The 20923-nt window shown below is 39.6% G+C and overlaps 2 protein-coding genes across 2 annotated transcripts; one reads left to right on the top strand and one right to left on the bottom strand.

Moving 5' to 3' along the window:
* Positions 1-102: 102 nt before the first annotated feature.
* Positions 103-12710, bottom strand: lpcat3 (lysophosphatidylcholine acyltransferase 3). The gene is made up of 13 exons (XM_080039933.1): positions 12567-12710; positions 10871-10978; positions 8264-8370; positions 7760-7853; positions 7458-7495; positions 5818-5996; positions 5555-5663; positions 5383-5469; positions 4876-5039; positions 3141-3288; positions 2553-2708; positions 1683-1826; positions 103-1562 (listed from the first exon to the last, which is right to left on the bottom strand). Exons 1-12 carry the CDS (start codon positions 12649-12651, stop codon positions 1707-1709), a joined length of 1395 nt encoding a protein of 464 aa, XP_079896059.1. The 5' UTR covers positions 12652-12710; the 3' UTR covers positions 103-1562; positions 1683-1706.
* Positions 12711-15633: 2923 nt separating this feature from the next.
* Positions 15634-20046, top strand: tpi1b (triosephosphate isomerase 1b). Its single transcript, XM_080039946.1, has 7 exons — positions 15634-15836; positions 18207-18330; positions 18443-18527; positions 18670-18802; positions 18988-19073; positions 19175-19262; positions 19361-20046. The coding sequence occupies exons 1-7, from the start codon at positions 15728-15730 to the stop codon at positions 19477-19479; spliced, it is 744 nt and encodes a 247-aa protein (XP_079896072.1). The 5' UTR covers positions 15634-15727; the 3' UTR covers positions 19480-20046.
* The last annotated feature ends 877 nt before the right edge of the window (positions 20047-20923 follow it).

Here is a 20923-nt window from a genome sequence, read left to right as displayed (position 1 = left end):
AACAAACAAAATACACAGTCCTTGCTTGAAATGCAGCATTTTAATCAACATTATAAAACTGTATTTGAAAATCAACCCCCCCCCCCCTTCCCTGCAACCCCAGTTTTCTTTTTTTCCTTTGTACATTTGGTAGGAATAAGGCAAAAAATAGTCTCTTGAAATAGCAATTCACATCAATTAATAATCACCATGTCATGTATAAATATTACTAAATCCGGGCTGTTGCTACAGTGAGGTTCATCCTCTCTATAAGTGTGTGTGTGTGTGTGTGTGTGAGTGTGTGTGTGTTTGTGCCACAGGACGGACAATCCAGACAATCCAGTCCCTTCTCCAACCCAAAAATTAAACAAAACATCAAATTAACTAACAAAATAAAGAGGCGTTCCCATAGTTGGATGGGACGCTTCGCACTCTTTTTTTAAATGGCCCCCTGCTGTTAGAAAAAGAGGAACAGGCCATTTAGGTTCAACACATTTGTTTTTCCCCAAATTGTTTTGCCTGCAGTAGAAAATGAGACAATTCCTCCGTTCAAAAACAACCCATATCCCTCTCTTATTAAACGAGATCAGAGTGAATATAGGATTAACTGAAATGTTTGACTGTATGGATGGTCTCTTTCTGAAAATGGTCACTTTCACACATGAGGGGAAAAAATGAACAGAAACGGAGGAGAACAGGGAACATGGCAGACAAAAACAGGGAAAAAGCAACAACTGTGAGAGAACAATGCACATTTGTTTGTGGAACCTTAATACAAAGCTACAAAATATCATGTTTGTTTTCATAAAAGCTGTTAAAACTCTATAAAATCAAGTCTTTTTCTTTCATCACAAATCAAATTAAAACCAAAACAAATACTATGTAAAAACATTCATTAATACAAGGCCATTTTGAGTCAGGGGTTAGTGTTTCAGTGTTTGATTTACAGTGCTTGTACAACCACCGGCAGCCATTTTCAAGAAACAACCCCTCTGATTATTATTAATATTACCATCATCATTCTTATGCTTCTTATTATTACTATTTTTTCTTGAGAAAGAGACGTATGCTTTTTGTATTATTACATTAGAAAGTGCCACATACGCCGGCTCTGTGCTCAAACCTCCTGTGGATGAAGACTTGCTGTTGCTTAATGTGGGTGCTTGACGTGAAAAAAAAGTCAACACAAAATAACACACACAACTGAGCCAATGACAGACTCTGAACCCGTGACTGTGGAGTGAAATACTGTGTCAACAACAGCATGTAAAGTCTCTCAAGTTCTACAAGTCCCACATTTCTTTATATATAAAAAAAAAATATTAAAGAAAAAAAACAAACAGGAAATCACCCGTGATTGGCTCACAATTACCCCATGTGGCACGATGGTCATTTCCTGTAAACATTTCTTCAAATGTTTATAAAAGCACCCTTCCCATTTAAAACACAAAAATATATAGAAATTTATTTTTACATGGACATATATATATTTAAATATATATTACTAAAGGCCTTAAATATTTTTCCTTTCTGCTCCTTGAAAGTCACAGTTCCCTTCAGTGGATATTTAGCCTTAGACAGACCTGGAAAGAAACACGGAGATATTTTAACACTGAAAAAGTCAACATACCAATTTGTCTCTTAAAAACAACATTGTTGAATGAAAAAGAAATGGCAGAACGTAAGGGGATGCTGTTGCTTACCATGCCAAGTCATAGTACCAAGTTTTAATCCTGCTTTGTGTCGCTCCGTTCTTTCTTAGGCACCAGCGCCTTGCGGAGGTATGGCATGATTAAAAAGGCTACGAGGAAGAATACGTGACCGCAGAAATACACGGACGAGTACACCTGAAACACAAAGTGAAAGGAGCAGTCTAATTAAAATCCTCATTTACACATGTTCAGAAAGACAACAGCTCTGTGTTAAACCCCCAGCAGTCCCCTCGTTGTTTCCACTAACACCTTTGCTTGCAAGTGCACATCCCCAGTTGTTAACTCCGTACAATGAACACAATACATTTGCAGCTAACTGCACCCGGAGAAATACTGCAGTCATTTAGTACCGATTTCAATTTCATCTGTTGCACGACATTACTTCATGTCTGGAAGAAGGATCCCTCCTCCTCTCCTCCCTTTCTGACCCTCTTACTAAAACATTTTGGTGAGTTTTTCCTTTATGTGCATGAGATTGTAAAGCCCAAGACGCTTTGTGATTCTGGGTTGTCTAAATAAAATGTATTTGACTCGATCAGGCATGACAAGATATTAAATAAGATGATTGTTGAGGTGTTAAATCCTCTACCATAGTATTATAAACAGCTGTGTGGTGTTTTGGTTTCTGATGCCTTCAGAGTCATGGATCTATTACTCAAACCAGACTTTCTGGGGCCTTGTGATTGCTAAAGGCACCGGTGCAAATGAAGAGCTTGCATGCTGTCAAATTTGGTGAAATGGGGCCCCTGAACTGTATTTCAGACCTCTGTACTATGAATATGATACACAAAGTTAAGGCTACAAGTGAGACCGACTCTATTCGTCCTATGATTGTTGTGGTCAACGAGAGCTGTGAGTTACCTTGAGCCATTTGTCATAGGTGAAGAGGCAGAATGGCACTAGGGGGTAGCCCATGAAGAGCCAGTGGATAAACTGCTGGACTACATAGATGAAGGGGTACAGTGGGCTGTTGGCCAGCTTCGTCAACAAAGGACTGTCCTTTACAAGCGCCAGGGCCTGTCACACACACACACACACACAAACACACACACACACACACACACACACACAAACACACACACACACACACACACACACACACACACACAATGTAAAGAATGGTTATTTAATAAAATTATCCAAACTCTAAGACTGTAATCTATCCTATTATATTTAATCACAAGTACATTCAGTGGTTAGTAGCATTTGATCAATAATATTATGCTATTTAATTAAAAGGAGAATGTCTCTTGTTACAAAGTAAACAATGGGTTTATATTATACAGACAAAGTACAAAAACAGCTTTTACTGGGGAAATAAGTGAAAAACAAGAAGTAAACAACACATTTACCATCTACTGCGATTAATATCCATATTCTTGAAGCTTTCTGTCCATAAGTATCTTTAAGTTACTCATCTTCACACTCTGCCCTGTTTCTGTAGCATACCTGTCTCTCTACAGTGATGATGAAAAACTCCATGGAGAAGCACAAGAAGTATCCAGAGTGATGACCATGCCAAATCGTCAGAAAGATGAGTGTGGACACATGAGATAGGGTCTTGTTGCCAAGGAACTTCATCCTCTTGAAGACATGCCTTTAAAAAAAGTAAATAGAAAAAAACATTGGATACAACATAACATTGGGATTTGGGCAGTAGGAAGTTCTTAATGCACCAACTTTGACTGCTTACATGCAAGCACTCAGTTACCTGGAAGTTGTTGTTGCATAGCAACTGAGGTTATATTAAAAAAGGTAAACTACAAGGCTACTATTAATTAAATGCAGATACAAACTTTGTGTAATAATATTTTAGACAAGTGCACATAAAGTGTTTTTTTTTCTTTTCTAACAGCACTCTGGTGACAACCGCATTATTAGCTGTAGAGAGCAAGGTCAGGCAGACAAGTACATGATGTACTGTTTAAAAGCTTGATGGCATCTAACTAACTCGAGGGCATCAGTATGATTCAAACAAACAGCATCACCCAAAACCACACACACAGGCCTTTCTGATGTCAGACTTGGAGGGGAGGGGGGCTTTTTTTCTTCCCCAGACAGATATCTGAAAGGCTTGCTATCTTACTAAGAAAGAGAGAGCATTCAGAGGTGAGAAAGTATGCAGGGTTTGAAATCTCTCTCAAGCTCCCTTTTTTTAATGTGTCACGCAACTACTTTGACCAATTCTCATGTGTGCCACCGAATGTAACACCATAAATGCCTTTGAGGAGAGAATTTCAACTGTGCCAGTCATTGCTGACAGCTTTAAACTGCATTTCAAACATAAAAAACTAATGTGTTTGAAGCACAATGACCCAGTAAGGAGCTTCTCCATATTTCGAACATTGTCCACATCATACTAAAGAGTCAAGCCTCTCCGATTCCCACTGGTTCTGTATTTGGTATGAATTGAAATGCCTCACAAAAGCTTGCATGTTTCTAATTATATGCAGCCAATCTTCCAGAGAAAGAAGGCCTTATGAAACACAATATCAAACTTAACCCATTTAATACTAAACCGCTTAAATGTGTGCTGAAAGAATCAGAATTGGCGCATATGTGACTATAAATAGACTTTCTCTTTATAGGTCAAACAATGAGAGCATTTCATTTGTAAAGTCTGCCTTTCACCTACAAAAGGGCATTAAAGAAGCCCTCCATTGACCAGCAATACAGTCCAATCCAAACTATAAAAAGAAACTCTGATATTAGATATGTGTTGGGAGACCTTTTAGTTCCATTTTGGAATGTGTCCCCCCCACCCCCAACCCTCCTCCACAGTCTGTGTCTCAGGCAATTTTGGAAAACAGAAAATGAAAGTAAGTTTAGATAGTGAATACATTCAGCTGAAATGGACCATGTAATTAATCTATGTTAAGTACATTTTTTTGCTCACTGTGATCATCCTCACATGATGTCACATGCTCCTGCTGGGAAAAATGCCTTTAACTGTCTGAAAGCTGAAACTATTTAAGCCCCTCCCAGGATGATCCCTCTGGCGTTAACAGGAAATGTGAAAAGAGGCCTTGGTATGTGAGATGAGGCTACTCCACCTTTGTGGATCATTGCCACATAGGCAAATTGGATTGAACTCTCATCCCCACTATGTCACTGTTATCACCATAGTAAATATTTAACTTTACGGTACCACTTTGAATACACAGATTTCTGGCTGGACACTGACCTGGCAGCCCAGCCGTTTGTGTTGATGTTGAAGGAAGCGATGGTGCCTCCGAAAAGCGGCGTGGTTTCAAAGAGCCACAACTTTATATTGGCACAGGCGTCCCACCGGTGCTCACCATCCACCACACCATTGTAGCCTAGTCCAGATAATATACACACACCCTCCTGTAACGCACAAAAGTCACGTCATGATCATCATTGGTCATATAATGTCACACCATAAAGCACAACAACCTGATAAACTGGCACTGTGACCAGTCATTTGGGCTGAGAAGGGCGTGCCGATGCCATAATAGAATCTCATGCATGTATGAGTGTATTCAGAGGTATGTGTGGGGTGGTGTTTAACTGTTAAATCTCTCTCACAGCAGGTTTTAAGCTATAGGTACTGTGTGTAAATAGAGCTTCATACAACTGGTTTATTCTGGGAGCCACATCAGTAGGCTGTAGTTTGCCCTCAACTCCACATCACCTTAGGCACATATTTGCAGATCAGGAGGCTACTTACCGCTATAACCCAACAGCTGAGATATTTATACAGAATGACTTTAGCCCAAAGCAGTATAAACACACAGCGATACCAGAACGGCTGAGCCTGTGGGAAGGACATAGTTTGGCATTTTAGACAATGAAAAAGTCAACTTGATCAAACACATCTTATTTGTCAGTGTCATTCTCACCTCATACTCATCTGTTAAGAAGTAGCTGTCTGGGTAGTATGGACTAAATACTGCATAAATCACCAGGCAAACAAAACCTAGAGCAAACCTCTTCATAGCCGGTATAACACTAGAAGAAGAAGAAGAAGAAGAAGAAGAAGAAGAAGAAGAAGAGACAAGATGAGGATGGGAGAAACAAGAGTAATAATGGGAACAATAATGGTAAAGATAGTCTTTGAGTTAATTTTCCTTTTGATTACTTCCAATTGTCCTCACTCATTTACCTGTTTGGAGGCTTTCCAGGGCAATCGGTGAGCTCCCCTGCCACCAGCCTCTGGTAGCTGCGCAGTGTAAACTGGGGCCCCACCAGGAAGCCTCCGTAGAAGTAGGAAAAGCCGCACACCTCCAGCAGAGAGGGCACAGACAACAGGGCTGCTTTCTTCTGCTCTGAACTCAGCTGAGACTGGAGTTAAAGAATATGGGGGGTGGGGGGGAGAGGAAAATAGCATTATAAGAGATGGATGAAGGAAGAGTAGCACGAGAAAAAAATAGACTGGACTGAAAGACACACAAACAGGCACAGGCATTTAACTGTACTGTGTGTGTGTGTGTGTGTGTGTGTGTGTGTGTGTGTGTGTGTGTGTGTGTGTGTGTGTGTGTGTGTGTGTGTGTGTGTGTGTGTGTGTGTGTGTGTGTGTGTGTGTGTGTGTGTGTGTGTGTGTGTGTGTGTGTGTGTGTGTGTGTGTGTGTGTGTCGCAGTGACCCTTGGCATTCATTTGAAACAGGCTGAGATAAGATGAGAGCAGATGTATGCGTTTTTACACAGATACAACGACAAAAAAGATAAAGCACAAACAGAGTACAAACTCATTAGAATAAAAATGAAATAAAGCAACAAGGTCATGGGGAAATGAACAGCTGTTACAAACATGCTGGCCGTACCAGAATGGAAACAAGAATACTACTGAAGGATTGGTATAGGAACAGCAGCTCAACAGACAGATTTATTATAACTAAATATGATTTAGATTTGAACACAATGATTGGCATGGACCAATCATACATTGTGATACCGTATTACATATACCATGATGAAATGATTTTATCTCAAGCGCTATGTAAAACCTCTGTTGTGTCCTTGTCCTATATAACATACATATGAAGGAGAGTGGCAGAGTAAAGTGTCAGATCAGCTCCTCACTAGCACAAAGACCTTTTGTTATGTTGCCGTTATTAAACTATTGCGTTGGGTTCCTAATAGTCAGCCATTGAGCCAGTGGCCTCAATGCTTTGCAGATCTTTCTTTTGGGGTTTGACTGAAGTGTTAACAGACCTTTTGTCTGAGTTAAGTTAGTTCATTTTCTGTTACAAATGTGTATTTTTGGCTTTTTACTACAAGCAGTTTTCATGTTTCATTGTTGAAAAACCCCATTATTTTTCACACACTGCCCATTTCTTCATCACCTATTTACAGCCCTTTTCACCCTCTGAAACGCTCTGCCATTTCTCCAGGGTCACTGCGGCACACAGCTGCAGAGTCCCTGACGACCCATTTGGAGCTACACATGGCAGGTGTAGTATGCTTATTTGAACAGAGGATCAATTCCCACATTTTCTCTTTTGGAGAAAATAACTTATTAGTTGAAGAAAATAATAGGTGTGCAATGATCACTTTTAGTTTATTGGTTTTACATTAGAGCAATTTTTGTGTTGTTGTTCAATATTATTTCTAACATAAAAAATAATATCTCTTCCACGGATGACAAAATGAAAAACTAATAAAGTAAGAAATGACAATGATAGGAAGTGAAAGAGATACAGTGAACTATGAGCGCTCAAACAAGGACATTCCTGACAAGACTGACATGTCAACATATTGACAAATGATCAAGCAGTCAAAAGCAAGAGAGATCAAGCAACTTACTGGTTCCTTTCCGCCGTCATAGTAATCAAATGACAAACCTGTAATCAGAAAATGCAAATGAGTGTCAGTAACTATGTTAGGGTGTCTAATGCTGTCATAATCACTTGAATGAACGCCTCAAAGCAGGCAAAGGCCGTGACAGCAGTTTATCAGTGCCTTAATTGTTGTCTGGCGTACAGAGGGAGCTTGCTTTAATAGCAAAAGGGAGACATCGAAACAAGAACAAAAAGAAATCATCCACCTTCATTAAACTACTGGGTTTGTTAAACAGAGGACCTTAAGGAGAGCTCACATCAACTCACCAACAAGTTTGAGCATTAGTACACACTGAGGCATAGTCCATTTGATGTCATACTCCTCTGTCGCTGTGTAGTAATACCCTGCCAGCAGGTACAGCTAAATGAAGACAGAATGAGAGGAAGACAGACACTCAGTAAGCAAACTTCCAAGATGTTTATCACATTAATACGCGACAGGAAAAAAATAATAAAAATTAGGAAAGTGCCAAAGCAAAAATACAGAAAGTGTACAATCTTTCTGGGCATATTTCTGTTAAAAAATGTGTATTGTTTGGTCCAGCAAACCACATGTAGCATGTGACGACAACATATGACTATTGGCCTTGGTTATAAAACATGGGACAACTAGCGTGTACGCATTCACAAGGCAATTACAGGAAATTGCAGTATGCAGATGCAGAAATCAGATAAAAGACTGTGCAAACAAAGTGTTGGCCAGAAGCTGAGCCGCTGCAGGAAAATAAAATTAAAAGTGACAGTGGCTAAAAGAACACAGAGACACCTCACCAATTGAAATGCAAAGCTGCTCAGGACAGTTGTTACTGTCCTTCCCATGAGCCTCAGCATCAGGAATTGGACGAGGACGCATAACGCCGAATGATAGAGCTGAGGGCCTGGGAAAGAGAAGGACAGTGGGGGTCAGTGTAGTCAAGTCTGACCTGTCGTACTAGATATGACAACAGCATTTTTTGCCCCTCCACCCTTCAGTATTGGCAGAGATGGAGGAAGTGCAGCAAGGCAAATCCACTATACACATCCGACTTGAAATAAACATTGAAAAGAGTTTTCCACAAAATGGGAGATTAAACGAAAGAGAAAGAGATGATGGTTAGCAGTTTATGTTCATTCCAACTGTTATGCAGGGGTAAGCTCCATCCATTCATCATATTAAAGGAATACTTCACCCATACGGAACCGGCGTTCTATCATTATAAAATCACTATTATAATATAATGAATGAGGTTTTTCTTTCCTCAGTCTTCCCTTGGCCCAGCTGTCCTGTTAATCCTGACCCTTTCTGTGATGTCACAAAAAGGAAAATGTAGGGTTAGACAGTGAGACCATAAAACACTCTTTCTGCCTTTTCTCAGGCTAGGATGATCCGATTAAATTTTTTTTTTGCACATTTATACTACATAGGATCTCCGAGTTCAATACACCTTCATATTCCAACCGGTGAAGTAGGCCTTTAAGATGAGAACTTCTTGGTTGTTTAATTGATTAGTTGATTGGCAGGAAATTAATCCAAAGATAATTTGAAAAATCAATGGACAGGAAGAGCCTGGGCTATGTTCATAACAATAGCATTTACATGTTAAGTAAATGTTAGGTTGAGTTGACAAACCTGCTGGTGTTCTGTTATTGAGTACTATATTTAGTATGTTATTCAGTTATATTTACTTCCTCATGAACGCAGAAACAATGCAACAATAGTACGATTCATCCATATCAAATAAACAATATGTCCCACACTAAAGTGATCAAGAAACTTATTTTTGAATCCACAATTTCTTCCACAAGTTACAGTTTTTTTACATTCTGCTTTAATTGATCACATATGCTTAATTTATCAATCCAAAACAATCCATAAACAAACCAAAACTAAAATATGTTTATTTATCTAATGTTTTGGATAACTGGAAGTGGTTTAAGTTGCATTTAATACATTTGCGCAGCAGTAGCAACACATGTAATAACCACACTAAACTAAACATGACTCGGAATGACCCGATATCCCAAAGACTAACATGTTATTCCAAATGTGTGCAGAGATTATTCATTTTCCAAAATACAGATATACTTTGAGTTTATCTGAAAGCATCCACATGTGTTTTTTAGGACTGCTGTGGTCAATAAAATAAATGGACAAACATCGCAAAGAACATACTGTTTAGAAATTGCAATGATTAGTTATATTTTTTTAAAGTATTGCCGTAAATACTTATTTAAATTCACTGGATATGCTGATAATCTGTTAAAAAGGTTTAAATTGCATCCAATTAGTTGACAGGGGAATATCGACTCATTTAGGACTTAAAACAAAGGTTTTATCCCACCTCTGGAATGTAAAGCTCTTGAGCTTTGAACTAAAGCAATTCAAAGTTTTTAAATGTTTACGAATGTAAATATATATATATATATATATATATATATATATATATATATACTGTATATACAGTGCTGCTTGAAAGTATGTGAACCCCTTGAGCATTTTAGAATTGTATTCAGTTTAACCATTAATCATTCATTTTTATCAATACCAGTATTTTTTATATGAAATAACAGATGTTTGTTTATCAATTCAAAAATTTTCTTTTCCGGAAATCGATTGTTAAAACAGGTAAATTATTTGCCAACTATTGTATGTGCAAAAGTATGTGAACCCTGAGCTGCATTGCTTAAATCGAGCAGGTAAACACAATCAGGTGGGCCAAATGAGTGATGAAATGGACCAATTTAATGAGAGATCTTTAGGGAAGAAATTGGGCAGCACTAGATAAGACAGAGATAAAACCAGGTCAGTTTAGGCCCACCAAAGTGAACCCATACAGGTCAGACATGCCAAAAGGGGAGAAAAAAATCTCAGAGGATCTCAGGAATAGAGTTGTGATGTTGCACATTTGTCTGGGGACAGCTATAAATTCATTTAAAAGAAAGTTTGAGCTCCATCGGTCCACCGTGAGGCAAATCATCTACAAATGGAGAGCTTTAAGAGTGACTGAACATCTGCCTAGAAGTGGACTTCCTTCAAAAATATCCACAAGCGCCACAAGAAAAGTGATTTTCTTTTGGTAAAGGCCAAACCAAACATTACATCTGGAGATATTAAAAGGTAAAATAAGCGGTTTTAATTAATTTATGAATGTATGCCGTATTGTTTTTTTTCTTTTGCATGCGCACACACATGCAAGAAAGATTGCACATGCAAAATGCCTTTTGGTGAGTGGCAGTGAATTTAAACAAACATTTTTAGATGTAGCTTTAAAGAAGGCCTGACGCATGATTTAATCAACTTAATAATAAAGATTATTCATAACTGAGAATGGTTATACATGAATAATATTATTATTTTGCCTAGTATGCAGTTTCCCGCCCCCTAACACTTTATCTCACCAAAGTTGAATGCTGCTAGAGCCAGTCCAGAGAACGCGTGGAACAAATGTATAACGGTGGCAGGCTGGTGGAAAAGGAACCGCCGGTACACCAGAACTAAGGGATACCCTGCAGGAGAGACGAATACAGAGAAAAGACACATTAATGCAGTCACAGTAGGAGTCTTCATATCAGCTAAGTGAGCTACTGTTGACACCTCCTGATATTAACAACGCTGACCTTGTGCTAAAAACATATTGGCACAACACAGACACACAGTATCACATTAGTAGCCCTGGTACTTCTGTGTATTACTGTATGACTACATATGAGTCTAAAATGTAATACGCCAAAATTTTAATATATCTATCAACATTAAGATGTGATTGGAGTAACTAAATAATAGGAAAAATACATACAAGTGAGGGGTCAAACAGACTTTTTTTGGATTCATTTATAGTTCGACTGTAGTTTATTTTGAGTCAACACATCATGCACCATCCAGCAGCTTTAAATATTATTTTTATACAAGTATTTTAATATTTTGCTGAAAATGCACAACGTTGTTGCAAAGTGGGAACATTATTGAGAAACATCAAGGCATTATTGTTTGTCAGGGGATTGTATGGACATGTGTTGAGAAGAATTACAGTAGCCTAATACAAGAGTTTAAAGCTTTTGCAAGCCAATACATCTTCTATGATCGTTTTTAATCATCTGATTCCCTTTGAGGCTGTCTTGCAACTGCAAGTGCCTTTTGTAGACATTGTATTGTGGAACATTTTCTATATATAGCTATATTCATGTCCCACATAGGGCATTGAGATGTAGTTGCTCTTGCAAGGCAGTTAGAATAATATAATGTAGGGTTTTGTTAGATAATGTAAAGCAAGGGGAATGGTGACAAAACCTCCTGTTATTGAATGTTCCGGTGTTGTGGTGCAAGGCAGTTACCATAGGCTACAACTGTATTCAATATTATGAAAAACAGATTAAGCAAGACAGCGACCAGAAGCTTGCAATGGGGCTGACTGGAGGGTTTTATGCATTAGGCAACCAACGTCTGGTCGCAGCAGGCTATTCTAATGTTAGTGTCAGGAAACCCAGACGTGTACATGTGTCAGAGCAAAGTTCGTTGAGGACAGTTTGGAGGACGCCCCCCCTCAAACAGAAGCAGTCAGTGTTATGTGTCACTCAAAGTATATATTAAGTTAAAGCAAACTGATGCAACTTAAATTCAATTTCACAGTAAATTGAGGCCTTGTTCCCTAACATTTTTAACCCTGTCAGAGGGTGGACTAATAGGGTTTGGTGTAAATAGTTGTGCAACCTGTGCTCTTTCTCCTTGTCAAAGCATGTCTCTACCCACAACGACATTCAGACTCGTATTTCCACCAACAACAGTCTAATACAACTAACATTGCTAATCCTGCAGCCCAGTAACACAATAAGGAAATGAGATAAAGGAGGAACGGTATGACACAACACCGTACTAGTGTTGTATTTAGCGTTGTTTTTACTGATCCAGCTGCACACTAGCCAAGCAAAACAAATGCACTGCAGCCTTTAGCTATGTGTCACAGTCAGTACCTGCTGGCTGAGCGATGTGTCACAGTCAATGAGAGCAGCTCAGCTCTCAAACCTGTCATCGGGGACGGGGTGCCATGCCGGCTAGCCCCCAAACTAACCCCGCAGATGAACCATGAGGCGAACTCACCGATTAAAATAGATAATATGAGTCGAATCGCTGGCTCCGGGGCACCTAACGACTCCGACAGACTCTCCAGCAAGGGTGCCGCCATCTTTCTTGTGGGCGGAAACGTCTCTCCGCGACGGTTCAGTGAACTCTACTGATTCACAGGCGGACACCCGCACGCAGACACTCCGCTTTTAAAAGACCGTTCGCGGTTCAACCTCCTTTAAAGTTAAGCCGTGTGGTTCTCCTCCCACTTCCCCGTCTCCTCCCCTCTCCACCACTTTGACAGGTATGGTGTTCACAGTATGGCGCTAAAGATAGGATTCAATAAAGCAGCAAACACAGGACGGCATAAATGCAGAGCCGTTAACTCGCGCGTGACAGTATGTGGAGATTAACCCTTTTAATCCAAACAAACGTCACGCGGCGGTGAAAGCGTGCCCCCGTGTGGCGGCACATGGGAACTACAAAGATTTATATGGTTTTCACCACAAAAAGTTCACTAAAGAGTTTAATTCACATCATTATTATAAAGCACCTTTCAAAACACATTTTCAAAGTTCCAAACCTTGAATAAAAAGCACCATTAAAAACATCAGGGCATACAATAGCCTACATGTAGCCTACAAACATGAACATTATAATTAAAGGGAATTTAAGATTAAAACAAGTAGGCCTAAAAAGGCCTGAAACACAAATAAAACAAAAATAATTAGTAAGTAATTATTAAGGCCTATGGCACTATCCCGTATGCTATTACTAGTCTACTTCTCATTTCACTGCACATCCATTATATCAATATGTAGCCTAATAACAAATTATGCACATTAGTCGTCCGTACATCTCAAGGCAAGAAATTATTCGTGATTCCAATCTCAGAAACGATTGCTATATACAGTACGAGATACAGCAACATAACTCCTGCGGGTGTACGACATATTAACCAGCCACGATTCGTTATAGATGACTTCTTACTTTCGACTTTAAGATGGGCTTCTCATTAAGAGAAACCTACTAGAAAAATAACAAAAGAGCAAAACTTCCTGCAAATTAACGGTCAAATAGCAGTCTTAGTACAAACAGTAGATAGTCTACTGCTATGGTGTCGTAATGTATTCTCTCAAAAAAGGAAACACATTATTAACAATAACAACTATATGAACTGCATATTTTCAAGAAGCATCGTGTTAAACTCCTCAAAACTCAACTTAATCCCCGTAAAACGACATTTATTTGTAAATTTTTTTAAACCATAGTGCATTTTGGGTATGCACAACCCCAAGGAGGCGGGACTTTTCTTTGCTCAGCCAATCAAATTGGTTGGCTGACCAAGTAGCCTATCACTAGTGAAATCATACTTTTGTACGGTATTTAACAAGATCATTGGGGCTGCGATAAGTAGTGTAATGCAATTTATGTATTTTTAAATTACCTTCAAGATCAATTAATAATGTATGGTTTTATACAGTAGTTCCATTAATATATTAATTATCTGTTCTGTTATTATGTTTTCAGCTGCATTAAAATAACCACTCACTTTTTTGTATTTTACAAAATACAATGTATTGTTTGGTGTTGTAATTTACTTTTATACCGCAAGACAGCAAGAATGTTCATCCAAAACGTTTAACCAAAACGGTAAAAATCATCTTTAGCCTATAAAAAAACACACCCTGTTTGTGTTGTTTGTGACATTTTCAATGTAAAAAAACAAAAAAAACAAAGGTGTGAGGACTCAGCCAATCAGAGAAAGCGGATCATATGTCTACTTCACACATGATAAAAAGCAAGCACTCACAATGTTAACACCATGGATGTTCATATGCAATACTTACATGTGTGTGCAGGTTATGACTGGAAAGTTGTCTCACTGGGGTTTGTCCCAGACACACACACACACACACACACACACACACACACACACACACATACACACACACACACACACACACACACACACACGCACACACACACGCACACACACACACACACACACACACAAGCATGACATGAGAATATACTTGCTGCTTTCAGTTACCTTTAAAAAACATGCAAAATCTACATATGCTCAAGAGTACATAAATTGACTTATTTTAACAGGAAAAGTATGGCCTTAGTTTGTTTGCCAGGAAGATGCCATGCAGAGTCCATGTTAACCACTGATCGTAAAAAAAAGCTTATAGTTATAATGTTTTTGTTTACATATGTGTAAAAACTTTATTTACTTTAGATTATATGTCAATAAGATCCTCCTCATTCAAATGTTCTCAATTATATTTTTTATTACAGCTTTGTGCTTTTGCTATTAGTCTACTTGTTTCACTGTTTGTTTTTCAGTTTTTGTTTTAATCTTCCAGTGAGTGGTGACAAACAATTATTTGCATGTTTTCCATGATTAAAATTTAAGCTTAAACTAAATTAAATAGCTATAAAGATATGTGTCACCTGCCTGTTATTTATACTTTAAACCCTGTTTCATTTGGGTAAAACAAATAAGACATAATGACATATTACTGCTGCTGCAATTTGTTAAGAATCCCTCTTTTTGTTAATGAAGAAGAAATGACTGTTGAACATTTGACAGTGTTACTCCTTCCAACTTAAAACAACTAAATTCACAACACATACCATCTTTCAACATATTTGTTTTAAGTTTTTATTTAGGCTATTTTATTGTTATGTTTAACATGCATTCATATTTCATCAGTCCGCTCTACACCCAGTAACATTAATTGGGTCACAGGTTTGCTTGTATTTTGCAACATGTTTATAATTTTGATCAGAACGAATTCTAATGGGGCCAACATCTGTAAAGGCCTACTAAAGAAGATCCCAGATCCAGATACGCAGAAGGTCAGACTCTTCATCCACAGTTGACCTATGCCTCTGACCCATAACTATAGGTCAGGGCCACGCTGTAACCGTTGATACTCAGTTTTACTCACAGCTCATGAACGCAGCATGACATGCTCTTCCCCTTCCTCAAACGGCGAGACGCGTTTGCGGGCGTGCCCGTCATACGCCAATGGAGTCGCTAAAGAGGAGGGGTTACATTTCTCCATATTCATAAATACTCTGAGGTGCAGTCTCACGATCGCTCTCTTACCCCAGACAAGGCAGACCCCGGTAGGCTCTAGGAACCGTTTTTATTCTCAGCAAGCACCCGCAGAAAAACCGCAACCATGACCAGGAAATTCTTCGTCGGTGGAAACTGGAAGATGAACGGCGACAAGAAGAGCCTGGGTGAGCTCATGCAGACTATGAACGCAGCCAAGGTGGACCCCAATGTCGGTAGGTGGATTCTGACAGCCGCGCCACACCACACCTCCTTTATGAAAAAAATATTTAAAAAATAACAGTGGGTTTTCTAATTATCATCCTTCACATTTTATTTTCCTGAAGACCACATTTTGTTCCACACTCTTTTTTCTTTCCTTCTTTTTTTCCGTCACAACCGAATCTCCATTCCGAGTCAAAATGGCTCTCCCATTCAATTAGCCAATGACACCAGTAGCATCACAGACATTTTTAATTATTGTCCTAATAAATGCACGATTAGCGTGAGCGCTTTTATTTTCCTGATATTCAACCGAGCTTACACTAAGCCCCAGAAAGATGGAAAGACAGTTAGACGGACTGAATTACATGAATTCAGAAGCGGATGGGTTTTTTTCGGTCATGTTTCTGGTGGTGGGCGTGCGTTTGCAGCGGCACGTAGTCCAGCAGCCAGCTCTGCCTCTGCTGTGAAAGAGTAGTCTACGGTGCATTCAAGTGCTCCTATGCGAAACGGAGGCCTCCATTGTGAGCCTCCCTTGCAATATATTAGGCTATTAGTTTTAGATTGAGACAGCGAAACCTCGGTATTAAAAGACTAAAAATAATGTATATTTCAGTTCACTCTTAATAATCCCGTCTACAGTGTTTCCAGCGTGACCAGAATGCATCAATGGATATTGGCCCTGTTGATTGCTGCTTCCTACAGATTGGAGACGAACTACACTGGCTGCTGCTGGTTCATTATACTTTTTTTTTCTCTCTCCTCGAGTTCATTAAACCTGCAGTGTGTAGAATTTGGGGATTTTTTTCATAGTAGACTTGGTAGAAAATAATTATAATATCCATAAGTACATTTAATTTAGTGCATAATAGCTGAAAAAAAGAAGTTTGAATTATAATTTTTTCCCTTAGAAAGGGTCTCTTATATTTCTCCATACCATGGACCAAGGCATGGGCGCTGCCATGTTGGAAGCGTCATGGTTGGAATGTCATCATGTGCATTGTTTAAAATTTGGAATTGTTCTTGTCCTTGAAGGCCACTGTAGCTTCTCCAAAATGGGGGGGGGGGGGGGGGGGGGGAGGGTGTTACCCAGGGAGCGTTGCTTTCTAGAACTTTCTTGATGATTTCATATTACACACTGCACCTTAAGTGCACAGTACCCAAGCAAGCAGTAAGATGTTGAATGTGTCAGGGCCTGTTTCCGCTCTCATCGTTGCCAACCATGCTCCTCCTGCAAGTTGCTGTTATGCAACTCTTAATGTTGTGTGTTTCTACCAGTCAAAGGCCTGAAATATCTCTCTGTGTAGACTATCCTTGGACCTTGCTCCATTAATAAATCCGCCCACTCTGTCCAATGCCGCATTCATACTCACATTTCCCCCATAGCTTTAAGTTCAAAGTTGAGCGGCTGACTCCCTAGAATGAGAGATTCAGATGTTGGATATTCAACCTTTTATTGGACCCTCCTGAACTCTGCCTGTTGACTTCTGTCTGCCCTCTGCAGAATGTGGCCATGCAGGCGACCTTTAGGAGGCTGAACTCAGACCTTTTTGAATGCGGAGAGGCTTGACTGTGCCTGGGGAGATATGACCTTTCCCAAACCAATAATGACAGGAGGTGTTTTAATATAGACTCCAGTAACCCTAAGATATAGTTACATTTTGAATGTCAGTGTCTTTTCTGTACTGTACTTAGCCTGACCCACTCCACAGACTGTACTGTGCAATACTGTGCTGTTGACTTTTGGTTAACTCATAGTTTGCACATAAGGGGACACACATTTTGTGTTTGTATGCACTGAAATATGTATGCATTTCACATAATCACAACATGAATAGTGAGTTATCAGTGGGGTGGAAGTACTAGTAGTAGTAGTAGTAGTAGTAAACTTGTTTATCAATGTATTTTGTTTGGCAGTAAAAATATGGGGCAATAATTGTTGTAATTGTAACCATTATATTCTTGTACATTATAGGTTAGTCATTTTCCAGTCCTGTGAAAAGGATTTTGGTTGTGGTTGATAATTTTGATTTTAGGGATTAAGCCTTTTCAACGTCATGTTTAAAAAGACGGGGCTGATCTGCCACCATTGTTTTATGATGCTCTGGAGAAAAGTGCAAATGGAGTAATGTATTTGGCTGACGTTCAGAGTATTTGTCCAGGCTGCCCTTTTATCTGACAGGCCTGTTTCTAGGCCCCCATTTTAGCACAATGAAGTGTCTTCAAGCACGGCCTGGAATCTGAGTTCTTTTGTTTCGTATCTGCCCTGGGAATTAAACCAAACATTATCCAATCCAACATCTCACCAGTTCTAATGCAAGGTCTGCACAAAAATCCAACTTAAGCCCGGTTTTATTATTTTCTTTTTTTCTGTTTTTTAATAGAGGTGGTGTGCGGTGCCCCAGCCATATACCTGGACTTTGCAAGGTCCAAGCTTGACGCCAAGTTCGGCGTGGCCGCTCAGAACTGCTACAAAGTTGCCAAGGGTGCCTTCACTGGGGAGATCAGGTGCGTCATGTTGTCCATCAGAGAACAATAGTAACAAACGTTTAATTTCATTACAAGCAAAGAAACGTAGCAAATGTGAGACCATTATTGTTTGAATATTATCTGTCTTCAGCCCTGCGATGATCAAGGACTGTGGTGTGAACTGGGTTATCCTGGGACACTCTGAGAGACGCCACGTCTTCGGCGAGAGCGATGAGGTAATTCAGGATGGTTTTCATCATCTTTGCAGTTGTCCCTAATGAAGCGTAGTGCTAATAGCTACGTCCTTCTATACTTGAGTACAAAATGCATCATTCTTCCTGTGCACACTTTGTGATTTAAATGTGCGTGTTGTTTCAGCTCATCGGTCAGAAGACAGCCCACGCCCTGGAGAATGGTCTTGGTGTCATCGCCTGCATTGGCGAAAAGCTGGACGAGAGAGAGGGCGGCACCACAGAGAAGGTCGTCTTTGCTCAGACCAAGTTCATCGCAGGTAGGTGACTCCTAATAAAACCCAGTGTAAAGTTGTATATGCACAGGAAAAAAAAGAGTGAGAGATAGTCTTAAGTGTTGCAATGCACATTTCAGGGACAGTTTGTGCAAGCTGGAATGTTGGAGAAATTACAAATACTTGCGAAATACAAATGTTCAAGTCTCATCACATGTCTTGTTCCACAGACAACGTTAAGGACTGGAGCAAGGTCGTGCTTGCTTATGAGCCTGTGTGGGCCATTGGCACCGGCAAAACCGCTTCCCCAGCGCAGGTTAATATAAGTGACCACTGAGAAAAATAATTGCTGAAATCTCTTCTCCCATTGCTCATCTCACAATGCGTGTGTTTACCCCCCCCTGTGTGATATTTCAGGCTCAGGAAGTCCATGACAAACTGAGGGGATGGCTGAAGACCAACGTGTCTGAGGCTGTGGCCACATCTGTGAGGATCATCTATGGAGGTCAGTCAGCGTGATGAGATCAACCCTCGTCTTTGTTGTTGAAATGGATGCCAACAAAAATGGAAACATCTTTCTCATGAATCCGTTCTCTTCCTCAGGTTCTGTGACCGGCGCCACCTGCAAAGAACTGGCGTCTCAGAAGGACGTGGATGGTTTCCTCGTGGGCGGAGCTGCCCTTAAGCCAGAGTTTGTCGAAATCATGAACGCCAACCAATAAGTAAAAAACCTCCTGAAGCCGCAGTGAGACCAGATCAGAGGCTCCATTCAACCATCCCCTCAGCACTTGGTCCTCTTCCCCTTTTTGTTCAAAGTATTTGTGTAATGACGTCATTCCCTCCTTTTCATTTGAAATCTTTATTTTTGGAATATTTCGTCGCAAAGAAAAGGGACTAGTTGACACATGCACTGTACTGCACTGAAAAGAGCTAAGTCTACTGAAAATAGCCTGTGTGCGTACTAACTGCCTAAGTGCTCAAGCTGTAAGGACTGACCAATTACACCTTGAGGTGGACGGCCAGTCCACTTCTTTCTACTTGAAAAGTTTAAAAACTTTTTTTCTGTAGCAGTGTCACAGCTATTTGTCAATCAGATTTATTTTGTTCTTTTTAATATCTCTCTTGTTTGTGTTAAAATGATGTCCTGTGGCTTTTACCTCCCCTGTAGACGTACATGAACCGCTCTCTCATTGGCTGTATTGCTGAAAGGGAAGCGTCCATTACATGTTAACCGTATTGTGTCATGGCCGATGGGTGCAAGGAAACATTATAATAAACGGTTTAGAGACTTTGAGTGTGTTGTGTCTTGTATGTGACTTCCAAATAAGCTTTTCCTTATTTTATTTATAGGAAAGATGCAGTGACTCCGGTAACCCTAAGATATAGTTACATTTTGAATGTCAGTGTCTTTTCTGTACTGTACACAGTCTGACCCACTCCGCACACTGTACTGTGCAATACTGAGCTGTTGACTTTTGGGTAACTCGTAGTTTGCACATAAGGGGACAAACATTTTGTGTTTGTATGCACTGAAATATGTATGCATTTCACATAATCGCAACATGAATAGTGAGTTTCTTAATACAAGTTATCAGTCGGGTAGAAGTAAACTTTTTTTTATCAATGTGTTTGGTTTGGCAGTAAAGATGTGGCAATAATTGTTGTAATTGTAACCATTATATTCTTTCTGTATATATACCAATAGGCAATTTTATTTGTAGAGCACAATGCAGAATCAAAGTGCATTGGTTACATAAACATTCATTCTGTACCTGTGAAAGGAAAAAAAGGCTTCATTACGGCTCTTCAGAGTGCTGTGTGTCCACACAGTGATCATGATCCCAGTGGTATTCTCAGGATGACGGGGAGAGAGTATCTCCTTACAGGAGTGAACTCTTGTTCAGACAATGTCATGCAGAGAAGCATTGACTGCTAATTTTATTCCGGCGCTGAACCTCATCAGCAATGATAGATTTACATATCGGGGCAACATCAAAGCTTTGCCACTTACAAACATACACAAACTTATGTCATGTGTATAAGACTTAAAAAATAAAACCTAGAGCATATGGAATACTTACAAGAATGTAAGCCTAGTCCATTATAAGACTCCACTACTTAAGCCAGGGAGCAAAGACATCCCTCTCTTAAATATCTGACGAGACA

This window comes from Ammodytes marinus (assembly GCF_949987685.1).
Source record: "Ammodytes marinus genome assembly, chromosome: 13".
NCBI classification, from domain to species: domain Eukaryota; kingdom Metazoa; phylum Chordata; class Actinopteri; order Uranoscopiformes; family Ammodytidae; genus Ammodytes; species Ammodytes marinus.
This window is presented reverse-complemented; position numbering and strand designations above follow the sequence as displayed.

Bases quoted from the DNA above. Each gene is read 5' to 3' on its own strand.
- lpcat3 (XM_080039933.1), bottom strand. From the start codon at position 12,651: ATGGCGGCACCCTTGCTGGAGAGTCTGTCGGAGTCGTTAGGTGCCCCG. The intron at 2,709-3,140 runs GTATGCTACAGA...TGTGTGTGACAG, and splicing joins TCATCACTGTAGAGAGACAG to GCCCTGGCGCTTGTAAAGGA. The intron at 1,827-2,552 runs GTAACTCACAGC...TTTGTGTTTCAG, and splicing joins CCTATGACAAATGGCTCAAG to GTGTACTCGTCCGTGTATTT.
- tpi1b (XM_080039946.1), top strand. From the start codon at position 15,728: ATGACCAGGAAATTCTTCGTCGGTGGAAACTGGAAGATGAACGGCGAC. The intron at 15,837-18,206 runs GTAGGTGGATTC...GTTTTTTAATAG, and splicing joins CAAGGTGGACCCCAATGTCG to AGGTGGTGTGCGGTGCCCCA. The intron at 19,074-19,174 runs GTTAATATAAGT...GTGATATTTCAG, and splicing joins AAACCGCTTCCCCAGCGCAG to GCTCAGGAAGTCCATGACAA.